The sequence below is a fragment of the Bubalus kerabau genome, chromosome 4, assembly GCF_029407905.1.
Source record: "Bubalus kerabau isolate K-KA32 ecotype Philippines breed swamp buffalo chromosome 4, PCC_UOA_SB_1v2, whole genome shotgun sequence".
Classification (NCBI taxonomy): Eukaryota; Metazoa; Chordata; class Mammalia; order Artiodactyla; family Bovidae; genus Bubalus; species Bubalus kerabau.
The window spans coordinates 120,598,155-120,610,421 of NC_073627.1; the positions used below are offsets into that span (position 1 = coordinate 120,598,155).

The 12,267-nt window shown below is 37.9% G+C and overlaps 1 protein-coding gene across 4 annotated transcripts in view; it reads right to left on the reverse strand.

Moving 5' to 3' along the window:
* LOC129650163 (guanine nucleotide-binding protein G(q) subunit alpha) overlaps positions 1-12,267 on the reverse strand; it is a 318,833-nt gene that overhangs the window by 282,368 nt on the left and 24,198 nt on the right. The window contains exon 1 of one of the 4 annotated variants that reach the window (XM_055578370.1): positions 7,283-7,331. The exons of 1 other annotated variant lie outside the window; for it this stretch is intronic. In XM_055578370.1, coding sequence (XP_055434345.1) covers positions 7,283-7,316 — 34 coding nt within the window. In that variant the 5' untranslated portion in view covers positions 7,317-7,331. Of the gene's footprint in view, positions 1-6,990; positions 7,141-7,166; positions 7,332-12,267 lie in introns of those variants that run through there. 2 more of the 4 variants (XM_055578371.1, XM_055578372.1) reach the window with 2 other exon arrangements.

Below are 12,267 nucleotides of genomic sequence, written 5' to 3' on the forward strand. Positions count from 1 at the left end.
CTTATGCCAGATGCTACATAGGAATTCTTGGATAACTGCTCAAGTGGGGAAGTTTTTTAAAAATAAATTCTTACTTTTTGGCAGAATGTGTCTTTTCTTTACAAAAATAGATTGTTGTTTTCTAAAAGTAACCCAGACAGCTAAAGTTTCATTTGATAGACACATTTCATAATCTTTCCAAAATTCCATTCTTTCCCATCATTTTCTGTTTACAAAGGCAGATACCTCTGGTTGCCAACCCAACATCCACTCCCCCTTAACTCTTGCTGCTGCTGCTGCTGCTGCTAAGTCGCTTCAGTCGTGTCTGACTCTGTTAGAACATCCGCTCCTTCCTCACACACCTCAAAAGATGGTGGGTGGCCCTGCCCTCAGTTCTGAGTCCCACGCAGGACCATGGGTGCATCCAAGGTCCAGTTTGATGTGCAAGTGGAGTGAGCTGACCTTGCAAGACAGGTCTGACTCTGAGACTGAGGGAAGGGCTGAAAACCAATAGTGGCCGCGGCTTTATTGGAGGGAGCTTGGGGAAGTTTGCCTTGCTTCCAAGAAGGAAACACCAGAAGAAAGAGATCTTTCTGTCTCTAGATCTGCTGCATCTGGATATGGAGCTAGAAGCCTCATGGCTGGCCTGCTAAGCACCTATGAATCCCAGAGACACCAGTGCTGGAGCCAGAGCCCCCAGCTGTGACATCTGAAGCCTTCCCTACCTCTGGACCGCTTGTTACGAGAAAAAACTAATTTCCTCCTTGCTGAGGCCAATTAGAATCAGCTGTTTCTGCTGCCATCAATCTGCTAACACAGTGGTTTAATAAACAATTACTAATTTTCTTTTAATACAGTATTATTACTGAAAATTCATTTTGGTAAATGACATCACACTTGTACAAATGAATAAACAGATCACTTTTTCCTCTTTCTTCTTTATAAGTATAATGTAATCCCCTTCTGAAAAGCATTTTTAAATCTCATAAAAGAACTGAGTAAAGTCTGAGTTGTTTGTTTTTTTTTAATTGTCTTCACTTTTATGAAACTTACCTTCTGGTTTATTTACAAAAGCTAATGATAACTCTGTATCCATATATGCTCATGGTATTCTCATAATTATAAGGCTGGAAAGATTTACTACAACCTCTGAGTTGTGCTTTTTTTCTATAGGTATTCAGTGCCTCATGGAATTACAGGGTTTTTGTTGAAAATTAGTCTCTTTTGGGCCTTTACCTGAGTCCTTCCTAAAGGTCTCAGACTTCTGACACTTATCCCTGCATCAGTGTCTCAAGAATTCCATGGGATATAAGTGTGCATGCACGTGTGGGTGCATGTACACATACAAGGCATGCGTGAATCTACATTATCAGACGTTTCTGTCCTTGGAGACAACCGGAGTTGGAATCCAAAATTTTGCCTCATCATTTCACTAGATGACGACTTTCCTACAAAATGGATTCACAGAAGCCAAGTATGGTTACAGTATGCTAATAAACATCATTTCCTTCCTTTCATACACAGAGAAGATATTTATTTGCTTGCTCTCTTAGACACACATGACCTAAGAATGCATTCCTTGCATAACTCCAAATAGATCTTTCTTATATGTAGAAAAGAAAATCTCCACTGGAGCCACTTATCTCAATGCCAAATGAATTTCCTTCGACATGTTCCTAGTAGAGAGTCCTGTGAATTTCAGATTTCAAAGCAGTGTACATATTTAAAGTATAGGAATTGCTTTCAAGTATCCACAATAGAAACTGCATAAAGTGAAACAAAAAAATTTTGGCAATAAAACTGCTTTTACACTGGTTAGAGAATAGCCCTATTGACATAGCACTGTTCACCATTTACAGCTGACATATCACTTGCTTAGAGAACTCTTCATAGCAAAGCAGGTGGTTTTCAATGGAATGTGGACGTGCAGGTGGCTGAAGCAGTGGCTCTTCAAGCTAACCTGGTAGCTTCTTGAGAGGTACACCAAAAGTTTGCTGATGCCTGCCTGCATTCTCTTCTTTTTTCAGTGATGTTTCTCACCATAGCATTAAGAATATACTAAAGGTTAGAGGCTACAGTAGAATTGAAATGGCCTGAAATACCAGAGAAGTCTTAAATTCAGTCACATTTCAACACTAACCACTACAGTACTTAACTGGGACCAGCACTCCAGCCAGCAGCAGAAGACAGGATCACAGCGACAATCAGCTTTTTAATTTCTATCCTCACATCTCCACTGCATTTCACATCTTCACTACATTTTCAACTCCTTTCAGAATTTATTTCCCTCCTGGTTTACCTCTCTCCTCATTTTGTGTCTATCATTTTCCTCTGCAATGTAAAATCATGCAAGAAACATTTAAAATTGGCCAATAACTGTCATTTCCATCAGAAAGTTAAAGTTTTCCACTGGGCTTTTGGCATTTATGCCACATCCAAGTTAGCCACGAACTACAAAGACTAAGGTCACCAAATACTATATTGCCTTGTAGGCATGAGTTTTATTCTAAAAAGGAAGAATAATAAACCCTAAAATTTACTGGGGTTTTTTTTTACCTTTTTTTTAAGACTCTCAGACTTCTGAGGGACAGGACAGTGATCTGGCCAAAGTCCAAAAATATATGAAAAATTTCTAAACAATTAAGATGAAAATTCTTGATTCAACAAACCATTACAAAAGGAATAGAAATAATTTATTCTGTCTGTAACTTTTCAAAAGCTAGCAGATTTGAAGCAAAAGAGGAAATAGGTAGACTGTAGCTCAACTTATATTTTATAATTTTCCTGTTCTAATCAAAACATTTCTTATCCTCTAACAAGACACATTCTAATATTGCTACCTTAAATATCCAGCTACCTTAATGGCTTCATATAAAATATGGTGACTTTATTTGCATTAGAAGCTCATTAAATTCAATACAAGTCAACTTAATTTAGCTCATACTCTAAAGGTCTAAACCACAGAATTTATAGTTTGCCTTATCTCTAATGCAAAAATATGCTTTGATATCCAATTTTTAATTAGTTGTGAGAAAATACTAATAATCATTATATAAGTAGACTGTGTCAGCTATAATTGCATTAGTCTTTAGCAAAGCAAATAACAAAGGAATATAAACACACTATTGATTTTTGCATGTATTGCTCTGAGGAAAAAAGTACATTAAAGTCAGGTAGACTTATCATTTATTATAAAGTATCCATTCATGTTTACAGTATTACCTGAAGCATTCCTTTGACAGAAAAAATAATATTTCAAGACTAGTTTAGCTACATGGACTTCTAACTGTAAAAGATCCTTTTGAAATGATCTATATAAAATTAAAATTAGTTACTAATATCACATTTTAAACTAATAAAGGATGAAAAACAACTACAATAAAATTATGAAGTAAGGAGGCATTTATAATATTCCCAGTGGTCATGTATGGATGTGAGAGTTGGACTGTGAAGAAAGCTGAGTGCCGAAGAATTGATGCTTTTGAACTGTGGTGTTGGAGAAGACTCCTGAGAGTCCCTTGGACTGCAAGGAGATCCAACCAGTCCATTCTAAAGGAGATCAGCTCTGAGTGTTCCTTGGAAGGAATGACGCTAAAGCTGAAACTCCAGTACTTTGGCCACCTCATGCGAAGAGTTGACTCATTGGAAAAGACTCTGATGCTGGGAGGGATTGGGGGCAGGAGGAAAACGGGACAACAGAGGATGAGATGGCTGGATGGCATCCAACGACTCGATGGATGTGAGTTTGAGTGAACTCCAGGAGATGGTGATGGACAGGGAGGCCTGGCGTGCTGCGATTCATGGGGTCGCAAAGAGTCAGACACGACTGAGCGACTGAACTGAACTGAACTGAACTGAACGAAGCTGCTCTGTAAATTCAACTATGTTGAGTTCGTTTTAGACATGGCATATCTGGAGTTATTTCTGAACACCAGGTATATGTTAATATTCTTTAGGGCTTAATTAGCCCTATTATTACGCTTGCTTCACTTTATGATAAGATGTTTACAAATGTTACTATTTCTTCAGAGCTGAAGTGGACACTTTAACCATCCTCCTGAATGAACTACCATTATCTCAGATTCATTTATTTCCTGATGTGTTACTGGCTTCTAGGGCCCACTTTATTTTTACTAATTCCTACTCCTATATGCACTTACAATACACCTCCACCACTAATACCACTTCCCAGTCAAGTCATCTCTTCCCAAACTCAAAATGAACCACAATTCCATTCTCATCTAGGCTGAATTACTTCTGTTTTCCTGCATTTTAGCTTATTTTTATTACTTCTCTCCCCCTTTTCAAAAATCATTTAGTGTACCTCCTGTAAGGGCTTTCATAAAACTCCACCTGAAAAATCCATTCTCATACCATAAGTACATCTTTAAGTACCTTCTTGATTCTAGGTTTAAATGAGGACCATATACAACCAAATCCTAGTTACACAGTTACATATGAAATTTTTCCTCAAGGTAGCTATTCTAACATTTGAATGTTCTTATTAATAATGAGTATTACTTGGTTTGATAGGTCCTCATTAACTAAGAAATTCCATTGAAAATACATGAGAAATAAGCTCCTACTTTTGTTACAGCAGATCATATTACTCTATTATAATACTCTAAAATAAAAGTTAACAGGTAGTGCCTACCTTGTGCCAGACTAAGATAAGTACTCATTACACAAAAACTCATATTATTTAATCCTCACAGCAGTGATAGTACAGATGAGCTAAAACTGTTGTTAATACCCCCATTTATAAATGAATAAATTAGGACAAAAAGAACCCTTGCAAATGTCCAAAATGCTATAACTATTAAGCAGGAGATCCAGATGCAAACTCAGTTCTATAGCTGTAGAATCCATGCCTTAACTACTGTGTGATATGTTATGTTATTCAAATTTGTAGAATTCAAAGGAACATTAATACAACCAATGATGTCCATCAAGAGATGAATGGATAAAGATGTGATATATATGTGCAATGGAATATTACTCAGCCATAAAAAATAAAAACCTGCCATTTGCAATGACATGGATGAACCTAGAGGGTATTATAATAAATAAGACAGACGCAGAATGACAAATACTATGTGATTTTACTTATATGTGGAATCTAAAAAACAAAACGAGTGAACAGACATAACAAAACAGAAACAGAGCTATAGATACAGAGAATAAACAGGTGGCTGCCAGAGAGGAAGGAAAGAGGTGAAGGAGGAAAGAAACAGGTGAGGAAGATTAAGAGGTACACATTCAGTTAAAAAATAAAGGAGTCATTGGGTATGAAATGTACAGTGTGGGGAATGTAGTAACTATGTAATCTCTTCATATGGTGATAGTAACTAGACTTATTATGGTGATCATTATGAAATGCATAGATATACGGATTCACTATGTTGTACAACTGAAACTAACATAGTTCTGTAGGTGACTTATACTTCAACAACAAACAAACTCACAGAAAAAGTGATCAGATTTATGATTATCAAAGGCAAAAGGGAGAGGAGGGGGTGCTGGATGAAGCCAGTCAACAGGTACAAACTTCCCGGTATAAGATAAGTAAATACTAAGGATATAATGTACAACATAATAAATATAATTAACATTGCTGTATGTTATATATGAAAGTTATTAAAATAAAAAAGCCTAAGACTTCTCATCACAAAGAAAACTTTTTTCTATTTCTTTAATTTTGTTATCTATATGAGATGAGGGATGTTTATTAAACTTATCATGACAATCATTTCATGATGTAAGTCAAATCATTATGTTGTATACCTTAAACTTATACAGTGCTGTCTGTCAATTATATCTCAATAAAACTGGAATAAAAATAATATGACCAATAATGGCACAACTGGGATGAAGTAATACAGGTTGGAGGACAGCATCATCAAGAAATTTTCAGGGTATAAAATTAAGGTGGGAAGGTAGAAGCATAAGGATATCATTAACACAATATTCTTACATGAAGACCTAAAGTTATATATCATGGGGAATTTTCATTTCTGGAATTCATTAGAGACTTAGTTTCAAAAACTGACATTTTCATTTAAGAAACAGGGTTTGATAAATTTAATTCTTTAAAAGTAAAGAAAAAAAAAACCTGTAAGGCATGTATGTGACTAGTCTTTGCCCCACTTTCTATTTGCATACAGAAATAAGAATGAAGAATTTATTACTTATAAAGAAGGTGTCACCTCAGTTGCATCTAGCAATTCCTCTATCTACCAGAACATAATCAAGAATTAACATGAAACAGCATTCATCAGAGAAGTGGAGCACAGTATAGGGCCTAAGAGGCTGCAGCCTAACAATAATCAGGACCCAAGAGTTCCTCAATACGTACCTAAAAATACTCCCAGGCCTATCTCCTACCTCCTTCTCTTGAATTAACTGGGACTTGCAGTGATTAAGGGCTTTCTTTTCATTTTACCCTATTTACTAGTTAAGTTTACAACTTGAGAGAAAATGCACTGATTTTCACTGCACACACGACAAGCACAAATACTGACACTGAAGTCATACGTACCCAGCTATCAGAAAAAAGCCATGGCTAGATAAATTAAGATTTTAACATATCTTTCCTTTGCTGACACACATAAAACTTAATTTCATAATCTATTTCACACAAAAAAATCCAGACTCAAGGCTACACCTTGTTCTGATCTCATTAAATTAGAAAATAATTAATGTGTTTCCTACAGTCACTAACTTTCTTTCTTCTAGGAACCTGAGTCAGATATAGATCAACAAGGGCTGCATAGTAATAATAACAACAGCTAACTTTTGTTGAGGATTTATTATTGCTAAGCCCTATACACTATAGCTAACACATATCATATCTCATTTATTCTTCACAGTAATCGTTGTGATTATGCCCCATTTTACAGAGGAGGCAACTGAGACTCAGAAAGAGAAAGCAACTTTTAATTCTTTATCACACAGGTAACAAATGTTGGAGTCACAATTCAAACCCAGGCAGGGTTTGAATGTCACCCCTACCTTTAGCTTCCACACTTTGTTCATCTTAAAAGATGGCTTGGGAGCTGTCTCATCAAAACAGGTGACAGTAAGACAGAAAGAACCTGTTTGGGTTCCCCAAGGTCTCCAGATTATACAGTCACCCTTTTCTATAAAATGTAAATCAAAAGGGCTTGAGCCCGCCTCCCAAATTCCACCTGCATGCCCACGTTGGCCTTTCACGTCTCCAGAAGCTTCTCAGGGCTTAGGTGCTCTGGAACCTCCAGCTCCAACTTCCTGCTCCCACCGGATTCTCCTCCAGGCTGCCTCTTACCTTGCTGAGCTCCTCCCCCAGCAAAGCTTGGCATCTCACCAGGTGACAGAACTCAGCCTGGGATCCCCCTCCTGTGGCTAAGAGCTGCACCTGATGCCCAGAACAAGGCCTCAAGTAGGAGGCTGAACCACCAAATCAATAAATGCATGACCTGACGGAGGAGGCTGCAGCTCCAGGCTAGAACTGGCCTACATCCTCACTCAAGACCTAGATTCACGGTGTAATCATGCCAAGCCATTCATCACGGGGACCCCGGGAACAGGGGCTGTCCCCAGGCCCCACTGTATCTCATCCCAAAGGGCATCTCAAGAGGAATCTGAAGAGGCTCCCAAAAGTGATCGTTAAACCGCTGATGCATATGGTAAGTGACTTCCTTAGAAAGAAGATGACCCACATCAGGACTTATGCCAAGGAACTAGCCAAAGGGAAGGATCTGCTGTATCTCCTTCAATGAAGGCATTCACAACAGCCTCAAAATCAAATAAGCGCGTGCTCTCTCTCTCTCTCTCTCTCTCTCTCTCTCTCTCTCTCTCTCTGAGGCCAGGGTCCAGAATCAGAACCCCCAGCCCTCCCTCCAATGCCTGTGGAAGGGCGAGTGGCCCGTTTACTCAGCAGGAAGGGCAGGGTCAGGCCGCTAGCTTCCTGTTGCAGGCGGCCCCAGGCGTTCCCACTGATACTGAGAACACACTCAGCTCATGGGCAGCACACGCCAAGGAAAAACGGCACCCGGCTTCTCTCATGGCATTTTTAAAATAATTTACAAAGTACATACTTTCAAAACAGATTTGAAGTTAGAACCTGGTTTCTATGAAATACTCCCAACATGAATTGCATAAACTGTAGATTCATGCTGACTATTACGCTGCAATCCTTAGTAAATCTACGCTCCAGCTCCTAGCCGTTAAAACAGTGACAACAGCATCCCTGTTTTCTACATTCCTTCTGCTTTCTGCATGTGGGCTGTCACGGGCAACAGCTCCCTGTCACGTCAGGCCAAAGCACTGGATGTGACTCTGACTTCAGAGGAAATACGCATATACCACTATCTCTAAGGAGGTACTCAAACTCTGATGACTATGTAGGAGTCACTTAGAAATTATTTCCTGGTATATCAACATATACAAATCAAAAAGAGTATACCACATACAATAAAATAAATCATGAAACTACTACTGGATAAAATTATCCGTATTACTTTGTACTGTGTGAAACCAAAGACAAAAGTGTTTACTAACTGTATTTAAGAACCACCACCATAAAGACTTGAAGAAAAAGATGAATTTGTAACAGAGGCCATCAGTCTGGCACAACTGCAGACTACCTGTGGATGTTTAGAATTATCCTTCTCCTCAAATGCAAACCAAACTGGCAAGCAAATAATGTTAGCTTACAATATCCAATTCCAATCATCTAAAAAAGAATTTGCTCTAGACGGGAAGTCAGGGCCAGCCTGGATGGCTAGGAAGAATACGAAATAGAAAGCAAATTTTTTCTGATTTAAATATTTTCCCCCTACTTCTGCTAAACAATCTCTTAAGCTTGACAGACAAATGTTTCTGCGTTCTTTCAAACCCAAATTCAGTATTTCCACAGCTGATACAGAGATTCATTTACCCAGAAGAATCTGCTGCCACAGAAAACATTCTCCATTCATGAAAAGATCAGATCATGCCAATCTGCAGAACAACTAAGGAATTAGGCCTCCAAAGACAGAATCAATACAAAGACCTCATTTTCTTGCCAGGTGACTAAACAAAAGAAAGACTTTAAGCAAGCCTCTGGAGAACTGTTTATTACAACAAATATTTATCTGTCTACTGTGGGCCTACACATGTGGGCCCTGAGCTAAGAGCTCAGGAGACATGGACAAAAAGAAATAACAAAAAATGATTTGTTCTTTTAGAAGCTCTAAGCCAACTCTAAAATCAAATTTCATAGACTACCCTACCGAAATCACAAAATATGGAAAATGTGAAGTCAACACAAATAAACAAAGAACAACTTCCCATAATTAGGTTAGTTCCCTAGCTGGAAAACAGAATAATGTTAGTGAAGCTCTAATATAAGGTAACATTTAGTAAATGAATTATCTAGGCTTCCCTGAACCAAAGAGACTGCTCCCTCATCAGTTTTAGATTATAACTTAAGAAAAGAGTAAGTTAGCATGCTTAGACAATGTGAGAAGCACACATTAATGAAGGAATTTTGCTTGTAGAACAAACTGAGCAAGGCACTTCTGTTTCAGAAAGCCATCTAATAACAGTTCATATATTAGAGAAAACAAACTATTAGTAACCAAAATCTAACGTATCACATCAAATTACAATTGAGAGAAGTAAAAAGAGGGTAATTCATTTTCTTTCCTGCATTGAAAACTATGAAATGATTCAGACCGATGAAAACTAGGCCCACAATTACATACCAGTAGAATTCAGAGAAACCTGTCAGTCCACTGGTATATCTGCTTAATGATCCAACAGTTCACACACAGAAACAAAAGGAGCTTTAAGGTGTCTCTATACATATCATTAGAAAAGATTACGTAGCAGATGCTATATCACATTTATGTCTCAGGAAAGGCCACATGACCCAGAGATGAGAAAGTGTTTCTGTCAATTCAAGTGAAAGTGGTTGCCACTAAAATAACCACAACTATTATAAAGAAAGCTTGTTTGATGATACATGCAGAAGACGAAGAGTAAGCAAAATGAATATATAATTACAATGTGTCACCTCGCTGACATGGATTATACCAACAGGCATAATAATTTGCCAAGATTACAGACTGATAATTAGCCTTCCAACGTGGGACTGATAATACATAGTTCTATTAGCATTAACTCAAGAGTATTTTGGAAAAATAACTATCAGTGCTTGCTCAGATAAAGTCATAAACAGGAAACTAGCAAATTCTTAAGATTCATCTTTTAATTTAGTAGAATTTACTAAAATAAACTTTTCTTTTAAAAGATATATTCTAAAGCCCTACATAAGAAAAATGTTTAAGAGCATGTAACACCCAGTTAAATTCAAAATATTTAATAAACCAACAGTAACACACCTACCAATCAGAACAAACACATCAACCCCATTAGAACAAAGACACAAACCAATCAGAACAAAGGCATCAACCAAACAGAAGAGACACACTATCCATAAGAATGAATGCAGGGTTTAAAAAAAAAATTAGAAGCTTAAAGAGAGGAGAAGAAAAAGAGACATTTACAGAGATCCCCATGGGGGCACGAAGAGTTGGCACGACTGAGCAACTTCCGTTTCACTTTCACGTGTTCAGTCTTATCATTTTATCTACTGTTTTTCATAAAACACATAGAAGATATTATTATCCTTAGTTTACAAGTAAAACAGCTCCAAGGCCTTATGAACTTATGCAAAGTTATAAAACTATAAGTAGTAGGACTAAGCTTCAGACCTGGAGGACTCTACTCCACAAGGTCACAATCTTTCCAGGCCATTCATGATGGGGACTATGTGTGTATTTCATCAAAATGCTCTATTTTTCAAATGAAATCACTCATGTTGAAGGGCTTCAGTCGTGTCCTACTCTTTGCGACCCCATGGACTGTAGCCCACCAGACTCCTCTGTCCGTGGGATTCTCCAGGTAAGAATACCAAAGTGGGCTGCCATTTCCTTCTCCATCATAAAGTATAATGGTTATATACTTATCCAGACAACAGGATTTGTCAATATGGAAAAACTTGATTTCATTTTTAGTGTTTTGTACTTTTTTCTTTGTATTCTTTTAACTTTTAGCAGTCAACCCAATTGTATTTAGTAAGTGATGAGAATGAACCAGAGGAAGGCAAGTTTCCTCCCCTAACACACTAACTGAGAAACAACTCTCATCACTTCCTCCTTCCTCTAAGTCACCTTATAGAAGGCACCCGTGGAAAGAGATTATACCAGCTGTCAAAGGCCAAAAGGACCAAAGTGAACAGGATTATGAATTGAGTATTTAAAATATTTATGGACTCAAAGAAAGAACACAGAAAAGATAAAGCTGAAAAAGAATCAAGAATCCTGATTTGTTTGCTGGTTTCATTACAAGAGAGAGGCACCTGCCATAACTTTAGGCCCCATCTGGACACCAAACCAGACCTCGGGTTTTGAGGTAAACAGGGCTGCATGTCCTTGATCTCCTTCCAGTCTCTTCTATACTGGCCCACTTTCCAAAGATGAACCAGAATACTGTTCATTGTTTGTTTTACTCCCTCGTCACACCAGCTTACCATTCCACCTGCAGATAAATTTCAGTATTTACAGGATTATACCTTTCAACTATGAATTTGAATCCACAATTTACACAATCTGAAAACAAAATGAAATATATGAAATCAGGATTGAATGGAAAAAAAAACAAATCAAAGATATACAGCCCTAAACACTTACTGTGGACAGCCCTAAACACTTACTGTGTTTTCTGTCATATTCATATTGACTTTTATCCCTATTTAAATTATTATTGAGGGCCAAGAGAAGAAAGTCTTATACTTCCTTTCAACCAACCATAGAACCATAGGTGGTTCTAACCAACCAGATACATAGGTGGTCTTAAATAAATATTTAGTGGTTATTAAACATCAGAAATGGAGAAGGCAATGGCACCCCACTCCAGTACTCTTGCTTGGAAAATCCTATGGATGGAGGAGCCTGGTGGGCTGCAGTCCATGGGGTCGCTAGGAGTCGGACACGACTGAGCGACTTCACTTTTATGCATTGGAGAAGGAAATGGCAACCCACTCCAGTGTTCTTGCCTGGAGAATCCCAAGGACAGGGGAGCCTGGTGGGCTGCCGTCTATGGGGTCGCACAGAGTTGGACACGACTGAAGAGACTTAGCAGCAGCAGCAGCAAACATCAGAAAAACTCCACATCATACAAAGTTATTTAAATGCTGGGCTTTATGTGTCACTAGAAAAATGAAATTTGGGAAAGGACATTCAAAAGAAAAAAGAGCTTTAACAA